Source organism: Argopecten irradians, chromosome 1 (genome assembly GCF_041381155.1).
Source record: "Argopecten irradians isolate NY chromosome 1, Ai_NY, whole genome shotgun sequence".
NCBI classification, from domain to species: domain Eukaryota; kingdom Metazoa; phylum Mollusca; class Bivalvia; order Pectinida; family Pectinidae; genus Argopecten; species Argopecten irradians.
This window is the reverse complement of record NC_091134.1, coordinates 49573140-49593215: the sequence shown is the minus strand read 5'-3', so window position 1 is coordinate 49593215 and position 20076 is coordinate 49573140. Positions and strand designations below refer to the sequence as shown.

The following is a 20076-nucleotide window of genomic DNA, read 5'->3' as shown; positions in this document are numbered from 1 at the left end:
ATTATGACAAACATCTTGAAGCCATCTAATTAAAAATGCATACTGGTTTTCGTGGCTGATATAATATGCATGAGCGAGGCTTCGGCTGCAATATCATGATTATATCATCTATAACTAATTCTCAGATCCCTGTGCTCCTTTATAAATTGTGGAAAATGACAGTTTGTCATTCCGTTTTATCATCTGTAATAGATATTCGTATTAACTAGATCGCAGTATTTATGTCTTCGGCTTCTTAAAAGATAAAATAACACAAATGTGTTACTCACATTGACAAAGATAAATATCCGTGCTTGCCGGAAAGGCCCGAGGAAGTCCGATTGATCTAACCACGTGTACGCTTTGTTTACATTCTGATGCGCATGCCCGGCCTGGCAGGAAGTAAACAATTTTGCCAATCAGAATCAGGCTCTCAGAATGTATATGGTGGTGCATACTGTGTTATATTAACTACGGTGTCGTAGATTACCGGCGCGGGCTATTCTTCTTCTTTGGTTTATCACCATCCGTAAATAGTGAGGATTTTAGGTGAGGTGATACGGCTCTGTGGCGTGGGGGAGGGGGTTATACACAGTGCATTTTTTCTTCTTCTGGTGCTGGAATAGATAAAAGTAGATAACGTTAGGTTAAGGTTCATGTAATGGCTTTAAGGTTCATGTAATGGCTTTAAACAGTGATATTTTGCAAGCCAAAACTCATTACTGTGCTGCAATTGAACAGAACTAATTTCATTAATTGTTGGTATATACCCTGGCTAACTGTCAGTCTTACTGTTGATATGTAATTTATGAAGCTGCGTGTAAAATACAGTAAAATATGAGAAAAATGTATATTTCTGGAGAAGACATAGAACTCGTGTGAATTGCATTGATGGAACCAAATAATCATGCCATCGTGTTCAGTTGTGAATATGCCAGGTACTCCAACAGTTTGTTTGGCAAAATCGGACCAGCAAATAGCGCAGGAGCCTAGTGTAGTAAATGCAAATGGCTGCTATAAATGGCGGATCGAAAATATCGCATATAAGAAGCCATCTCAATTGATACAAATGTTTTTATAGACACCATAAGGTACTCTGAACATAACAAGAAGACTCTTCACGAAAAAAATAGTTCAAACAATCTGTTTGGGGCGAAAAATGCAAATTTCCGGAAAGAGCCTCAAAGTCCACATTTTAACTATTTTTTTCGTAAATATTCTTCCTTTCATGTTCAGAGTACCTTATAGTGTATATAAGAGCACTTGTATCAATTAAAATGTCTTCTTATATGCTATATTTGTGATCCGCCATTTAAAGCAGCCATTTGCATTTACAACAATAGGCTCCTGCGCTATTCGCTGCTCCGATTTTGCCAAACAAACTGTTGGAGTACCTGGCATAGTCACTACTGAACACGATAGCATGTTTATTTGGTGCCATCAATGCAATTCACACGAGTTCTATGTCTTCTCCAGAAATATACATTTTTCTCTTATTTTACTGAAATTTACAAGCAGCTTCACAAATTACTTATCAACAGTAAGACTGACAGTTAGCCAGGGTATATACCAACAATTAATGAAATTAGTTCTGTTCAATTGCAGCACAGTAATGCGTTTTAGGCTTGCAAAATATCACTGGTTAAAGCCATTACATGAACCTTAAAACATGATAAAAATTAGGTGTTTATTTGTGAGTGTGGGCTTCAAGGGCTACGTTGTTTGTGTTTGCCTTGAAGCCCTCCAGTGTAGTGTTTTGTACTGTTGCCACATGGAGGAGATTCCAGTGTGTGATGGTGTGTGGGAATAAGGAATACTTAAATGTAACCCTTTGTGACTGTGATGTGTCTACATGTATGCATAGGGATGTGAGTGTCTAATGCGGGTGTCTACAGGTGTTAGGTATTGTTCTGGGTTGATGGTGTGAGTTTATATAGGAGGATGAGTCGTGATTGTAGACGGCGTGTTTGTAGTGTTGGCCATTGGTGTGTATAACATGTCTGAGACTGAAGAAGTGTTATGATATCTGTTGTGTACATATCTTGCTGCTCTGCGTTGAGTTTTTTCTATTTGTTGTATTTGGCCAGTATTGTGTGGGTCCCAGATAGAGGAGCAGTACTCTAGTTTGGGTCTGACAAGTGCTTTATATGCGTGTTCTTTAATGTGTGGTGAATTGATTGTGAGGTTTCGTTTTAGGAAACCTATAGCTAGTGTTCAGTTTGCATTTGCGGTGATGTCCCATTGGAGGTTGTTTTGTAGTGTGAGGCCTAAGTATTTACTGTATTTGACGTGTTCAAGTGAGTGGTTATGGAGAGTGCAGTTGTGGTGGATTTTGTTGCGTTTGGTGGTAGTGGAGATGACGTTGCACTTGTCCGGGTGAAATTGCATTATATAGCCAGTCATGTTCCCATTGTCCTGCGTTGTCAAGGTCGTATTGTAGTTTCTGTGTGTTTTCTTGTTTGTGTATGGTCTTGTAAATGATATACTATCGGCTGCGAAAAGTGTGGTATTCATGAAGGTCGTTGATATACATGTATATTAAGAAAAGTATGGGGCCCAGACAGGTTCCTTGAGGGACTCCGGATGTTACTGGTATTTTGTGTGAGTGTTTGCCCTCAAGTAATACTGTCTGGGTGCAATGTGAAAGAAAATCTGTAATCCATGCATGTGTGTTACCTGTGATGTGGTAGTATTTGAATTTGTACTGAAGGCGTCAGATGACAGGGAGAAGTTAACGAAGATATGGCATAACAACAAACATTACTTATTTATCTAGAGACATAGAGTTGTTGATGTGGCGAAATGAGTGTGAAATGTTTTGTTTTACGTGTAAAAGGGTAATAAATATACATTTTTTCAGCAAGCTACTGTTACATGTACCAAAGTGGTGAACCAGAACGACCGAGTTTTCTTGTCCCTAACTGTTAGCTACAGTACAGCACCGTGTCAAAAGTATTGGTAGTTCGTACTTTTTGGTCTATAACTCTATACTCTAACTATGTACAGGTTGGGCACATGTAAATTTATAAGGTAGCTATCTACATATATAGCCAAATCTGACAACGTATAGTGGACAAATGTAAACAAACAGGTGAGCTCTGGTCACATTTTTCTCGTGCAGTATGAAAGCATGGATGACAGGGTGAGAGCAAAAATATTAAAGCAAAATCGCGAAAAATCGTCTGGTGTGCGAAATTACGTACCATCACTCTACTAGGGGGAATTTCCCTTTAGCTCAGTTGGTAGAGCAGCAGACCATGCCAGTAAGTCTGGGGTCGCGTAATAAATATAAAAGTTGGAACAAATGAATTTAAACTAATTTAGAAAGAAGTATGTACATGCATGCACACATAAAATAATTCATTGCATCTTTGTTCTCTTTTTCAGAAATGGTTGTAAAAGGAAGAAAATTGTGAAATACTTGTAATCTACTCCAGATTTAACATCGATCTACACCTGTATATCATTACCTGCACCAATCAAGATGAAGAATTCTTGGCGTAGCAAATGGAATTGGTTTAAAATAACAATTAAGTTTAAATTGAAACTCAAACAAAAAGCAAAATGTCAGCAGTCTAGTAAAAAGTTGAAGACAGAAGAAACCAAAAGGCATACTGAGGGTCTTACTGATAGCTGCAGGGATTTGACAGAAGGGAAACATCAGCACCATGTCCTCTCTTTGGATGAGTGTTGTCACTGTCAGGCCCATGAAAAATGTGAAGGAAACTGTCAGCATCAATCTTCCAAAAAGTTGGTAGAAGACCGTTGTGTGGATGATACAGGAATTGATATCTCCTCTCTCCAACAGAAACATACCGTAGATAACACAAACAATGTCTCTTTACTCCAACTAAATACTGGGCTCTTGGAATCTCAGTTTGACATTGGTGAAGACCTTACAGTTGATTGGAAATCAGCAGACACCTTGTCAACTACAGGTAACAACCTGTATCATCATGGCTGTAACTGGTCAGCGTCTGATATTGAACTGTTAGGCTCTTCTCTCACTCTAACTAGTTTCAATGAAGACATGGAAAATTGCATGTCAGATTTTCCAGATGATGATGGACCATTGAAATCATCAAACTTGTGTACAATTCACTGTTTAGATGACACTGGGCTTCAATATCAACCAGATTTTACAAAATCTGGTTTATATGCCTGTCTGCGTAGAGACAAATATTATTGTTTCTCTTGCACTCCCCTGAAAACTTCAAGCTTGGACCTGTTTACATGTAACTCTAATTTGGTTGATGCCTTGGATTTGTCCGAAATATCAAGACATTGGCCTTTAACCACTCAAAATGAGGACAAAATTCAACCTTCAAAACATTCCTGCTCCAGTAACTTTCAGTATGAGGACACCTCTCATCCTTCAACACCTTCCTGCACTGCTAAATCTCCGAATGGGAAAATGACATTGGCTTCAAAACCTGCCTGCTCTGACTACACTCGAAACGAGGAAATGACTCAGGCTTCAAAACTTGTTTCCTTCTCTGATAACTCTCAGGATGAAGACACCGCTCATGATCAGCCTTCAAAGCCTTTTTACTGCTCTGACTACACTCAGGATGAGGAAATGACTGCAGCTTCAAAACCTGCCTATTCTGACTGCACTGAGGATGACAAAATGTCTGCAGCTTCAAAACTTTCCCATTCTGACTACACTGAGGATGACAAAATGACTGAAGCTTCAAAACCTTCCTGCTCTGAAGACAGTCTGGATGACAAAATGTCTGCAGCTTCAAAACCTGCCTGTTCTGACTACACAGAGGATGACGAAATGACTGAAGCTTCAAAACCTTCCTGCTCTGATGACAGTCTGGAAGACAAAATGTCTGCAGCTTCAAAACATGCCTGTTCTGACTACACAGAGGATGACGAAATGACTGAAGCTTCAAAACCTTCCTGCTCTGATAACAGTCTGGATGACAAAATGTCTGCAGCTTCAAAACCTGCCTGTTCTGACTACACTCAGGATGACGAAATGACTGAAGCTTCAAAACCTTCCTGCTCTGATGACAGTCTGGATGACAAAATGTCTGCAGCTTCAAAACCTGCGTGTTTTGACTACACTATGGATAAGGACACCTGCACTCAGCGTTCAAAACCTTCCCGATCTGATAACATGATTCAAGATAAAGACAAGGGTCTAAGGGCGCAGAAGAATTGTCTTCCTAATTCTAGAAGTTATAAACAGAAGAGTAAAAACAAGATACAGCCAATAATTTACAGGAAAAGAAAACGCACCTATGAAAAAGTTAAATACAGACGCGAGGCAGATCATGTATTTCAGAAAACGCAACTGAGGCAGAAGGTTTTTCTGGAAAATTTGAAAGAACACATTAGACAAAAGGCTCATGTTTTCCACCGAAAAAGCTGCCAGGGCATTAGAACTGCAAGAAGAAAAGCTCATCAATCTGACATGAAGTTTGTGAAATCTACTGGGAGGCTTGATAGAAAACTACATGGTTTATACGAAAAGGGTTTGAGAAGTCTGCAGACATGGGAGCATAGACATGCTTTCTGTGATGGTTTAGGCTCTAACTGTTCCAGCAAGAAGGCAGAAAATAAAAAAAGGAAAAAGAGCTTCATTTTCCACAGAAGTATACTGAAGAATCATTCTAAGTCCTTTCATATTTTAAAAATGAACTATACAGCAGACGTTCTGTGTCGCTACTTTTTGAAATATCACCTTAAAAGGAAAACAAACCTCATCCAGATGGGAGTTTGTAAAAGAAAGATCATAGGGAAGGAGATCTCTGAAATCTCTGATCATGAGAAAAACACTGAAAACAACAAGAGGAAAATGGGTTCAGAGGCATACAACGATTTTCAAGAAAGTGAGGAGAATATCTGGCAAGCAAAGAGTAAAGCTTACAAGCAACTTCGCCAATCAAAGGAAAGACCAACAGGTAAGTCACATCAGTGTATTTTGTTCTGATCTAATTTTCCCAACCTACACCAACATGATGCGTTTGTCAAGTTTTATACTATAATATCATCTGTGAAGGATTAGATAGTAAGACTGATTAACAGTTCATAAAGTAAATTTTCACTTACTGGTTCTAATTAAATGTGGTTAATTAAAAGCCTATAATCCTATCTTTCCATAAACAGGAAGATAATCTGTGTTCAAAGTGTTTTTAATTAAGTTTAATTTAAACTTATTAACATGCACTATCATTGAGTAATTTGACTTCCTCTTCAATATTTCTGCACACTATACATTTAAATTGAATAGCACTGTCAAAAAGCATTTTATGTTTTAATAGATACTACAAGTATCATCAGCCAACACTTGTCAACTGATGGTGGGAGACCAGGTGGTAAACCAGATACATTCAAGTCACATGTCTATCAACCCAGATGTGAACAGGTCAGGCGGTCCGCTCCATGCAATCCTCAACAACCATCACAGCCAGCTGTAGTCCAAATAGGTGAACGGAACTCTCCTAGAGACATGGTAGCAGGCTCGGCCACACAGTCGATGACCATCCAGTCTAGTGATCAACGAGTTGTTCCATCTACATCTCTTTGTAAGTACTGTAGTACAATAAGATACAATTTGTTTGCATGTGTGTTAATTCTTCTTAGTTTATATATAAGTATACAGTTTAATTGAAATGCATGGTTATGTCCCTGGAAATGGACAGGGGAGGTGGTACTAGGAGTGTTAATTGTATTCATGTTTGTCTGGTGATTTCTTAATCTGTTAATTATATAATGCTGATAATATCCATTTATTTGTCACTTAAGCCTGATAACATATATCTCAAAACGACTTTGATATTGGTTAATTTAAAGAACAAAATAATGTACAGTACTCACAAGAGTTATATAGACATGTGTTTTTTATAGATATACATGTATTGTTGTTTTTCTTTCTTCTAGTCCAAAACTTGTTGACAAACTTGCCATCTGCAGGGCAATTTGAGTTCTGTGGAAAGAAATTACAACTTCGCTGCATTTGCCAAGTGGCTTGTATCTTGGCAACAATCATCTGCTTCAATTCTGCTTTTCCACTATTCGAAGACAATTTAAGAAATGCCAACAGGAATTTTCGGGTAACTGATACAGAAGTGACTATATAAAAGCATAATTTAATGTGCATATAGACACAATAATGTACATATATTAATAATGTAAATTAGCATCCTGAATAGTGTAATTTACTGATTGATGAAATGATATATTATTCCATTAAGTTTGCTGTTCTATCCTCTTTTTAGCTCGCCTATTCGAAGAATAGGGGGAGCTAATGTTGTCACCCCGGCGTCGGCGTCAGCGTTGGCGTCCCATTTCACGTTAAAGTTTTTGAGCAAGTTTCTGTTTCGTCAATTGTTTAAGCTTAAGTCATCATAAATGTTTATGATTTTATTTTCCTAATGTGTATGGATGCTGAACGTGATAATACAACCAATTTGGGGCCCTTTAGGGGGTTTTTCAGTGTTAATTTGTCATATTTCCATGTTAAAGTTTTTGAGCAAGTTTCTGTTTCGTCAATTGTTTAAGCTTAAGTCATCATAAATGTTTATGATTTTATTTTCCTAATGTGTATGGATGCTGAACGTGATAATACAACCAATTTTGGGCCCTTTAGGGGGTTTTTGAGTCTGTTAATTTGTCATATTTCCAGGTTAAAGTTTTTGAGCAAGTTTCTATTTTGTCAATTGTTTAAGCATAAGTCATCATAAATGTTTATGATTTTATTTTCCTAATGTGTATGGATGCTGAACGTGATAATACAACCAATTTGGGATCCTTTAGGGGGTTTTTGAGTCTGTTAATTTGTCATATATCCATGTTTAAATAGTAAATACATCAACTTCTTCTGAATAGGCGAGCTTTGCTGTTCTCCAACAGCTCTTGTTAGCTCACCTGGCCCGAAGGGCCGGTGAGCTATTGCCATGGCGCGGCTTCCGTCGTCCGTCGTCCGTCGTCCGTCCGTCCGTCGTCCGTCCGTCAACATTTCCTTTAAATCGCTACTTGTCCTAGAGTTCTGGATGGATTGTAACCAAATTTGGTCAGAAACTTCCTTAGGGGAAGGGGATCAGATTTTGCATAAATGGTGACCCTGATCCCCCTGGGGCAGGAGGGGCGGGGCCCAATAGGGGTAATAGAGGTAAATCCTATAAAACGCTACTTGTCCTAGAGTTCTGCATGGATTGCAACCAAATTTGGCCAGAAACTTCCTTAGGGGAAGGGGATCAGATTTTGCATAAATGGTGACCCTGACCCCCCTGGGGCAGGAGGGGCGGGGCCCAATAGGGGTAATAGAGGTAAATCCTATAAAACGCTACTTGTCCTAGAGTTCTGCATGGATTGCAACCAAATTTGGCCAGAAACTTCCTTAGGGGAAGGGGATCAGATTTTGCATAAATGGTGACCCTGACCCCCCCTGGGGCAAGAAGGGCGGGGCCCAATAGGGGCAATAGATGTAAATCCTATAAAACGCTACTTGTCCTAGAGTTATGCATGGATTGCAACCAAATTTGGCCAGAAACTTCCTTAGGGGAAGGGGATCAGATTTTGCATAAATGGTGACCCTGACCCCCCTGGGGCAGGAGGGGCGGGGCCCAATAGGGATAATAGAGGTAAATCCTATAAATCGCTTTTTATCCTAGCGTTCTGGATGGATTGTAACCAAATTTGGCCAGAAACATCCTTGGGGGAAGGAGAACAGAACTTGTATAAATTTTGGCTCTGACCCCCGGGGGTAGGAGGGGCGGGCCCAATAGGGGAAATAGAGGTAAATCCTATAAATCGCTACTTGTCCTAGAGTTCTGCATTGATTGTAACCATATTTGGCCACAAACATCCTTTTGGGAAGGGAAACAAAACTTGTATAAATTTTGGCTCTGACCCCCTGGGGGCAGGAGGGGCGGGGCCCAAAAGAGGAAATAGAGGTAAATCCTAAAAATCGCTACTAATGTCCTAGAGTTCTGCATGGATTGTAACCAAATTTGGCCAGAAACATCCTTGAGGTTAACAGAATTCGTATACATTTTGGCTTTGACCCCCTGGAGCAGAAAGAGTGGGGCCCAATAGGGGAATTAGAGGTAAATATTCAAATTTCTTTAGAAAAGAAACAATGAACTTATATTCAGAACATTACATAGCATTACAAACCAGGTGAGCGATACAGGCCCTCTGGGCCTCTTGTTATATAAACCTTGATCTGATGAATGTCAGAACCCTGTCCCAAGTTATAAATTGTCACAGTGGGAAATACAGTTTACACTGTACATGCATAGGTATTTAGCAAGCTGGAAAGTCAAAGACCCAGTATAGACTAATTCTATATTAGTCTATTCTGGGTCTTTGACTTACTAGCGTGCTAAATACCTATGGTACATGTATATTTTCATGACCTCAAGGCCTATATAAAACATGATAGAACGACAGAATAATTAGGACTTAATCTTTGATATGCTTTTGTTTTGCACAACATTTTGTTTTTAATGCAATAGATTGATAAATATTTGATTTTATGCAATAAATTGATACATAACCTTTTTTATTGAATTGATGAAACATTAAATTGCACTTATTTGTCTATAACTTTAATTATGAGTTTGCTATTTATAAGTCTCTGATTTCTTTCAGGTTGTAATTAAGTTATAGACTACTGTAAGTGCATATTTGAGAATTGTGATTTTGTTCTTTTATTGATTTCAGTGGCTATACCACATATGTAGAAAGTGCAAAGCCGGACGCTTTTTTGAGGCAATCAAACGCTTTTGGCTAAAACATGGGAAAGACTATTTTGGAAACAAGTCATTCATTAGCTTCAAAATCAAGCTAGAAGCAGATTGGATTTTGGAACCATTGGGCATCAAAGTCATAGAGAAAAGGTCCAAATGCACAAACAAGTCATGTACTTTTAGGCAGCGTGGTAAACCGGATTCAGACAAATTCAGCAGCAGCATCAGAGAATTTTCAAGACGAAGTTTCTGTTTAAGAGATCCAAACCCTTTAAGGTATCTAAAATTGACATTGTTAACTGAGTTAGTCATGCATAGGATATTAATGTTAATTAATGACCTCTTAGACTTATAAATTTGACCTCGGCTGTTAATAGGACATAGATATAATAAACCATATCAAATGAATCTAATTTGAAATTGTTGATAAATTATATAAATATAAAAAAAATCTGTTCTATTTCCCACAGAACTGAAGTGCCTAAAAGAATAGAATAATCAAAATGTTTCCTAAATTTATTTTTAACTACATTTACCATTTGTTTTTTTATTTTAGAAAATTTCCAAGATTTCAAAGCTTATTTGATGAGTGGCAAGCTGAAGATATTTGTTGTGTGTGGTATGTACATTTTATTATTTTGTTATTCCAGTTCATTAAAGCTTGGGTATTCTAACATCTTCAGTCATTCTGCCGTCTTTAAGTCTTAATTGAGCTGATGAACTAAAAACTCATGGTAATTAGAGCCCAGCTTAAATAATTTTGACAAAGGGTCCTGAATATTAATGAACCAAACTGTAAGTTGAGGACAAAAAAAGTCAGCAATATTCAAATTTTTTCTGTAGTCATGGTACATTAATACCTGTTTCAGTAAACATGCATATGCCTCTTATTCCTTGAGATGCATTATTATGTTGTGATTCAAATGTAAAAGACCCGCAAGTTCATGTAACATAGGATACAATGCTGATGTTAGAGGCAACAGATGTTGAAAAACATTGTTAAATCCATTGCATGGAAAGGGGGCTTCTATACAACTTCAACTCTTCTCCTGGAAAGGGGATGGTGCTTATTGGGGGAGGGGTGCTAATACAGTATCTGAATTATGAGAAGTAAGCAATTGGCACATACACCAGTTTTTTAACAGTCTTTGCACAGTTTGCTTCTAGTTACTATGTAACATATATATTGTGAAGAAGATACTAGATTATGTAATACAATATGAAGTGAAATATGTTTTACTTTTAATTATCTGCATGATCATACTATTGAATCAGATGTATAGATTTTATTCATAACTGAGAAAAAGACTTCATTCATAAATGCATTCACCGTAAGTTCCACTAAACAAGAAGACACAAATATACGGTAGTCTCCCAAAATATGTACCACACACTTCATATACGCTACACACTGCATACATGGGAGGCTGTCCTAACATGACCCTGTTAATAGGACATGCATTTAATCAAACAAACAAACTTCTGCACAGTATATTTATAATGATTATTGTGGGACAGGACTCGGATAGGATTGAAACACGATAGAACAGACCTCGATAAAATGTACTGACAATATATATGGCCCCTTCCCATATTTCCTGAAAGGGCATCAATGTATATTTGATATATGATTACATGTATATATACTTATATGTCTTTATTGATAGAATAATAAACTTTGAAAAGTTCAGCCTACTCTGATATATCCCAAGACTAATAAGTACTAGTTCATATGTTGCTACTTTATTTCAGTATGAACGGTACCATCCGAGTGACCAGGATGTTGGACGATACCCAGGGCCCACCCCCACCACTGCTGCCTATTCCAACTTTTTTTCAAAAAGGAAATATTGAGATTCCTCTTCCTGTGTTACTCAATCATTACAAGACAGATCGTCAGCCAGAGGAAGTAAAGATTGGAAATCAGAGGTAATCATTCATTGGAAATCAGAGGTAATCATATATTGGAAATCAGGGTAATCATTCATTAGAACTCAGAGGTAATCATATATTGGAAATCAGAGGTAATCATTAATTTGAAATCAGAGGTTATCATTCATTGGAACTCAGAGGTTATCATATATGGGAAATCAGAGGTAATCATTCATTGTAAATCAGAAGTAATCATTGATTGGAAATCAGAGGTAATCATTTATTGAACTTCATAATTTAGTTTAAAAAAAAATTCTGTTCACTAGAGACAGTTGACCTTTAAATACTATTCTAATTTTTTTCTTACAAACTTTCAAGTACAAATGAATCAATGCCAAATCCCCCTATATGTTTAAGCAAGATGAGCACTCATTGACAACAAGTGATTGCGACTTTTGACTTACATTCACATTTTTAAATACCTGGTACCTCTTATTTGTCAAACTGACTGCTTGGTCTCAACGACATATATACATACTTATACAAGTACATGGTACATGCAAATAACCCGCTGATAGCTTGAACACTTATATGTTGAATGCTGTAAATTTGTGCATTTTTTGGGAGTGCTTGATTTGGCGATTTGCAAAGAGTTATTTTCGTGATAGATACACTAAGTCTTTCAAACTTTTAACAATAAAGTTTATACATGAACAAAATATAACATGCTGGAGATATTTGTGCAATCAAGTGACTTTTGCGTAATTAGCAAAAATTTCAACCTCGCGTAAATTTCCATCTTTACAATATATCCCTCATCATTCCAACAGTTATAAATGATTAAGTTGATATTTCATGTGTAAAATGAAATAAATTACAATCACATCGAGAGACAAAGTTGACTTTCTCACCGATATTTCATGAATTGTTGATGACCAACCTCTGATACCTTACAATGTATTTCCCAAATTATTGATACAGATCTCAGCTATTCAAAACCACACGGTTTTACAGTAACTGTAAATTTTTTTTTTGGAGCTAGATTAAATGAAGAAACACTTTGTTCTATCGCCTGCGACGATAGTTCGCGAAAGCTATATTATGGTGATACTTTTCCGACAGCGGCAGCAGTGTTGTCGTCAACATTTCACTTTTAAAGTTTTGCGTTTAGCTCTGTTTCTCAAAAAGTTTTAGAGTCCAATCCTAACCAAACTTTCAACATAGCTGAAGGACACCATTATCACCTCAACTCACCTAATCATTACAGGATTCATTTCACGCCATGGGATTTTCATAGGCTGTGAAACTAATCTATACTTAGCTCTTTTTCTTTTTTCCTTTTTTTTTTCTTTTCTTTTTCTCAGATGTTTTTAAATATTCCAGTATAGTTATGTAATAAGTCAACAATATGGTATGGGCGAAAATTATAATGACGTGTAATTCTTGTTTATCTACAGGTACAGATTGGGTGCCTTGTCTTATGCCATCAGGAAGTGTACCGATGACGGATTTGACGAGTACTTACACGAGAGATGTCAAATCTGGGATGACACACTCGGCCAGTGGGTATACTTTGATGTGGAAGGTTGGAATGAACTGGGTGGTGAAAAACTGAAGATGAGTCCAGATGAAACACCTGGAAAATCCTTTAGAGTTGCTTACTTTACACGTATTGATGATTAATCTAAAAACTTGCAGCAACTTCTTGATAGTGTCTCAGACAAATACATCTAAAGGCTATTCCTCTTGCCAGTACATCAATTATTTTATTTGAATAACTGGAGGCCATGTTAAAAGTTGAGGTTATGACAGAGATATCTCCAACTCTATGGCTGATATTCTTCATCATTTTACTCTAAGTTTGTTGAGGTTATGACAGAGATATTTCCAACTCTAGGGCTGATATTCTTCATCATTGTACTCTAAGTTTGTTGAGGTTATGACAGAGATATCTCCAACTCTAGGGCTGATATTTTTCATCATTGTACTCTAAGTTTGTTGAGGTTATGACAGAGATATCTCCAACTCCAGGGCTGATATTTTTCATTATTGTACTCTTAAGTTTGTTGAGATTATGACAAGAGATATTTCCAACTCAAAGGCTGATATTCTTCATCATTGTACTCTAAGTTTGTTGAGGTTATGACAGAGATATCTCCAACTCTAGGGCTGATATTTTTCATCATTGTACTCTAAGTTTGTTGAGGTTATGACAGAGATATCTCCAACTCTAGGGCTGATATTCTTCATCATTGTACTCTAAGTTTGTTGAGGTTATGACAGAGATATCTCCAACTCTAGGGCTGATATTCTTCATCATTGTACTCTAAGTTTGTTGAGGTTATGACAGAGATATCTCCAACTCTAGGGCTGATATTTTTCATCATTTTACTCTTAAGTTTGTTGAGGTTATGACAGGAGATATTTCCAACTCTAGGGCTGATATTTTTCATCATTGTACTCTTAAGTTTGTTGAGGTTATGACAGAGATATTTCCAACTCTAGGGCTGATATTTTTCATCATTGTACTCTAAGTTTGTTGAGGTTATGACAGAGATATTTCCAACTCTAGGGCTGATATTTTTCATCATTGTACTCTAAGTTTGTTGAGGTTATGACAGAGATATCTCCAACTCTAGGGCTGATATTTTTCATCATTGTACTCTAAGTTTGTTGAGGTTATGACAGAGATATTTCCAACTCTAGGGCTGATATTTTTCATCATTGTACTCTAAGTTTGTTGAGGTTATGACAGAGATATATCCAACTCAGGGCTGATATTCTTCATCATTGTACTCAAAGTTTGTTGAGGTTATGACAAGAGATATTTTCAACTTTAGGGCTGATATTTTTTTATCATGTTACTCGGAGTTTGTTGAGATTATGACAGATATCTCCATTTCTAGGGCTGATATTCTTCATCATTTTACTCTAGGTTTGTTGAGGTTATGACAGAGATATCTCCAACTCTAGGGCTGATATTCTTCATCATTGTACTCTAAGTTTGTTGAGGTTATGACAGAGATATCTCCAACTCTAGGGCTGATATTTTTCATCATTGTACTCTAAGTTTGTTGAGGTTATGACAGAGATATTTCCAACTCTAGGGCTGATATTCTTCATCATTGTACTCTAAGTTTGTTGAGGTTATGACAGAGATATCTCCAACTCTAGGGCTGATATTTTTCATCATTGTACTCTAAGTTTGTTGAGGTTATGACAGAGATATCTCCAACTCTAGGGCTGATATTTTTCATCATTTTACTCTTAAGTTTGTTGAGGTTATGACAGGAGATATTTCCAACTCTAGGGCTGATATTTTTCATCATTGTACTCTAAGTTTGTTGAGGTTATGACAGAGATATTTCCAACTCTAGGGCTGATATTTTTCATCATTGTACTCTAAGTTTGTTGAGGTTATGACAGAGATATTTCCAACTCTAGGGCTGATATTTTTCATCATTGTACTCTAAGTTTGTTGAGGTTATGACAGAGATATCTCCAACTCTAGGGCTGATATTTTTCATCATTGTACTCTAAGTTTGTTGAGGTTATGACAGAGATATTTCCAACTCTAGGGCTGATATTTTTCATCATTGTACTCTAAGTTTGTTGAGGTTATGACAGAGATATTTCCAACTCTAGGGCTGATATTTTTCATCATTGTACTCTAAGTTTGTTGAGGTTATGACAGAGATATTTTCAACTTTAGGGCTGATATTTTTTTATCATGTTACTCGGAGTTTGTTGAGATTATGACAGATATCTCCATTTCTAGGGCTGATATTTTTCATCATTGTACTCTAAGTTTGTTGAGGTTATGACAGAGATATCTCCAACTCTAGGGCTGATATTTTTCATCATTGTACTCTAAGTTTGTTGAGGTTATGACAGAGATATACTTTCCAACTCTAGGGCTGATATTTTTCATCATTGTACTCTAAGTTTGTTGAGGTTATGACAGAGATATTTCCAACTCTAGGGCTGATATTTTTCATCATTGTACTCTAAGTTTGTTGAGGTTATGACAGAGATATCTCCAACTCTAGGGCTGATATTCTTCATCATTGTACTCTAAGTTTGTTGAGGTTATGACAGAGATATCTCCAACTCTAGGGCTGATATTTTTCATCATTGTACTCTAAGTTTGTTGAGGTTATGACAGAGATATTTCCAACTCTAGGGCTGATATTTTTCATCATTGTACTCTAAGTTTGTTGAGGTTATGACAGAGATATCTCCAACTCTAGGGCTGATATTTTTCATCATTGTACTCTAAGTTTGTTGAGGTTATGACAGAGATATTTCCAACTCTAGGGCTGATATTTTTCATCATTGTACTCTAAGTTTGTTGAGGTTATGACAGAGATATCTCCAACTCTAGGGCTGATATTTTTCATCATTGTACTCTAAGTTTGTTGAGGTTATGACAGAGATATTTCCAACTCTAGGGCTGATATTTTTCATCATTGTACTCTAAGTTTGTTGAGGTTATGACAGAGATATATCCAACTCAGGGCTGATATTCTTCATCATTGTACTCAAAGTTTGTTGAGGTTATGACAAGAGATATTTTCAACTTTAGGGCTGATATTTTTTTATCATGTTACTCGGAGTTTGTTGAGATTATGACAGATATCTCCATTTCTAGGGCTGATATTCTTCATCATTTTACTCTAGGTTTGTTGAGGTTATGACAGAGATATCTCCAACTCTAGGGCTGATATTCTTCATCATTGTACTCTAAGTTTGTTGAGGTTATGACAGAGATATCTCCAACTCTAGGGCTGATATTTTTCATCATTGTACTCTAAGTTTGTTGAGGTTATGACAGAGATATTTCCAACTCTAGGGCTGATATTCTTCATCATTGTACTCTAAGTTTGTTGAGGTTATGACAGAGATATCTCCAACTCTAGGGCTGATATTCTTCATCATTGTACTCTAAGTTTGTTGAGGTTATGACAGAGATATCTCCAACTCTAGGGCTGATATTTTTCATCATTTTACTCTTAAGTTTGTTGAGGTTATGACAGAGATATTTCCAACTCTAGGGCTGATATTTTTCATCATTGTACTCTAAGTTTGTTGAGGTTATGACAGAGATATTTCCAACTCTAGGGCTGATATTTTTCATCATTGTACTCTAAGTTTGTTGAGGTTATGACAGAGATATTTCCAACTCTAGGGCTGATATTTTTCATCATTGTACTCTAAGTTTGTTGAGGTTATGACAGAGATATTTCCAACTCTAGGGCTGATATTTTTCATCATTGTACTCTAAGTTTGTTGAGGTTATGACAGAGATATATCCAACTCAGGGCTGATATTCTTCATCATTGTACTCAAAGTTTGTTGAGGTTATGACAAGAGATATTTTCAACTTTAGGGCTGATATTTTTTTATCATGTTACTCGGAGTTTGTTGAGATTATGACAGATATCTCCATTTCTAGGGCTGATATTCTTCATCATTTTACTCTAGGTTTGTTGAGGTTATGACAGAGATATCTCCAACTCTAGGGCTGATATTCTTCATCATTGTACTCTAAGTTTGTTGAGGTTATGACAGAGATATCTCCAACTCTAGGGCTGATATTTTTCATCATTGTACTCTAAGTTTGTTGAGGTTATGACAGAGATATATCCAACTCAGGGCTGATATTCTTCATCATTGTACTCAAAGTTTGTTGAGGTTATGACAAGAGATATTTTCAACTTTAGGGCTGATATTTTTTTATCATGTTACTCGGAGTTTGTTGAGATTATGACAGATATCTCCATTTCTAGGGCTGATATTCTTCATCATTTTACTCTAGGTTTGTTGAGGTTATGACAGAGATATCTCCAACTCTAGGGCTGATATTCTTCATCATTGTACTCTAAGTTTGTTGAGGTTATGACAGAGATATCTCCAACTCTAGGGCTGATCTAGGGCTGATATTTTTCATCATTTTACTCTTAAGTTTGTTGAGGTTATGACAGGAGATATTTCCAACTCTAGGACTGATATTTTTCATCATTGTACTCTAAGTTTGTTGAGGTTATGACAGAGATATTTCCAACTCTAGGGCTGATATTTTTCATCATTGTACTCTAAGTTTGTTGAGGTTATGACAGAGATATTTCCAACTCTAGGGCTGATATTTTTCATCATTGTACTCTAAGTTTGTTGAGGTTATGACAGAGATATCTCCAACTCTAGGGCTGATATTTTTCATCATTGTACTCTAAGTTTGTTGAGGTTATGACAGAGATATTTCCAACTCTAGGGCTGATATTTTTCATCATTGTACTCTAAGTTTGTTGAGGTTATGACAGAGATATATCCAACTCAGGGCTGATATTCTTCATCATTGTACTCAAAGTTTGTTGAGGTTATGACAAGAGATATTTTCAACTTTAGGGCTGATATTTTTTTATCATGTTACTCGGAGTTTGTTGAGATTATGACAGATATCTCCATTTCTAGGGTGGTGTTTATTTAGAATCATTTTACTCATATCTTTAGTGTGTATCACAGAAATCTTTTTTCTTAAAAGAATATTCTTGGTTATTATGTTGTATTGATAATGCTCAGCATGTTATTGGTGTGTGTGACTAATATACATATAAATTGTTCTTGCCTTGGGGTGCAAAAACGAACTCACAACCTGAGGGGGTAATTCATGAATGTCCAGTGCACCCAATGCCTCAGATTAGACTTTCATCAATTCCCTCCACAGTTGAGATTTTGTCGTCTCGCATCTAATTAGGTAGGGACTGATTATTTGTCATATGCTATTAGCAGGCACTTCAAATCAGTGAATTTTATACTCTAGTTAGAGAAGTATTTTGGTTGTTAACTTTACCTTTGTTGAAACTGTGAAGAAATGTTCAACTCTAGGTCTATGGTCGATATTGTTGGTTGTTGATCCCTGTATTATATATGTTGAAGGTTAGACTCTAATCTTGTTGTGATTATGTTTTTCTATATCATATAATACACCTATGTATGTGTATAGATTTTTAAAACCGTGAAAGAAGCCATCATTTTGTTAATTATTGCAGAATTATTTTATATCAACTTCATGGGCCTTAAGTGATATTGCTGTTTCTTTAAGGAGAATTTTTCTATCTGACATAAGGAGAATTTTTTTATCTGACATAAGGGGAATTCTTCTATCTGACATTAGGGAATTTTTTTTCTATCTAACATAAGGAGAATTTTTCTATCTGACATATTTTTCTATCTAACATAAGGAGAATTTTTCTATCTGACATATTTTTCTATCTGACATAAGGAGAATTTTTCTATCTGACATTTTTCTATCTGACATAAGGAGAATTTTTAGGAAAATTTTTCTATCTGACATAAGGAGAATTTTTCTATCTAACATAAGGAGAATTTTTGTATCTGACATCAGAGGAATTTTGCTATCAGACATAAGGAGAACTTTGTGTAGTTTGTTGTGGTGTTGTTATTTTTGTATTGTTTAAAGTCTAAAATATATGGTTTGCTTCTTTAGAGCTAAATTGGTGCCTTAATTTTATTGCTAGTAGAGCAAAGTAAAATTTTGCAACAGTTTATTTACACATTTGTATGGACTTTATCATTGCACCAGTTTTATATCTGTTGCCCTATACTAGTGTTAAAGATACAACTTCAGACAAACATGACTGGCATATCCTTAATGGTAGTTCATAGTGTCAGCAGGGTAATATTGCCACAACAAATAAATTATAGGTTCATATGATGTTACAGGTATTTGAACCATGAGAATTAGAGATGTGCATGTTTAATGACACAGTATACAAGTTTTGAGTATTTACAAATGTAAGTCTCCCCTTGAAAACACTACAAAAAAGGTTGATAGAAATGGAAAGCATCTTTGACCTTTGCTATTAAAAAAGGGCCAAAATGGATGCTTCACAAATATTCCAATATTAGATTCTTATTTAGGTGAGATCGACATGTGAATCTTTGAGAAACAGCTAAACGATCGATATCAAATGCAATAACTAAACATGATTGAATTTGTGTCTGCAATTCTAATGTAATAATAATACTTATTTCAGGAGTGATAGCAGGGATATGTGAACTTAGAACTTCTGTATTGTTGAAAGCAATGCCCTCTATTATGTCATTATCCAATGAAATGTTTGCTGTATGGTTGTACTTAGATGTTTAATTAACTAATAAAATTGCCCTACTGTGAATGGGACACATTTTTGTGTCGCCTGCAACGCAAGGGCGACACTTAGGTATCACTATGTTGGCGTCAGTGTCCGGGAAAAGGGTTTCTGTGCGATAACTTTCATATTTATTGTCCGATTTCAACCAAATTTGGCATATTGCTTTATATCAATGAGATCTCGGATTAGTTTGATACTAGTCAAAATCCGTCAATATTTGCGAGTTAGTTAGAGGACTTAAAAATCGTCAAAACAGACGATTCTTGGTTTTTGCTCGATAACTTTAGTATTTATTGTCCGATTTCAACCAAATTTGGTATATAATATCGCTTTATATCAATGAG

General features: G+C 36.3%; 1 protein-coding gene across 2 annotated transcripts; it reads left to right on the top strand.

Moving 5' to 3' along the window:
• Window positions 1-392: 392 nt before the first annotated feature.
• LOC138331285 (microtubule-associated protein futsch-like) lies at window positions 393-15112 on the top strand. Of its 2 annotated transcripts, none has more exons than XM_069278809.1 (8): window positions 393-528; window positions 3367-5894; window positions 6255-6518; window positions 6874-7046; window positions 9661-9962; window positions 10243-10305; window positions 11439-11615; window positions 13016-15112. In XM_069278809.1, the coding sequence occupies exons 2-8, from the start codon at window positions 3464-3466 to the stop codon at window positions 13239-13241; spliced, it is 3636 nt and encodes a 1211-aa protein (XP_069134910.1). In that variant the 5' UTR covers window positions 393-528; window positions 3367-3463; the 3' UTR covers window positions 13242-15112. The 2 variants fall into 2 exon arrangements, with proteins under 2 accessions (XP_069134910.1, XP_069134919.1); XM_069278818.1 differs by having other exon boundaries at window positions 11439-11639; window positions 13016-13148.
• The last annotated feature ends 4964 nt before the right edge of the window (window positions 15113-20076 follow it).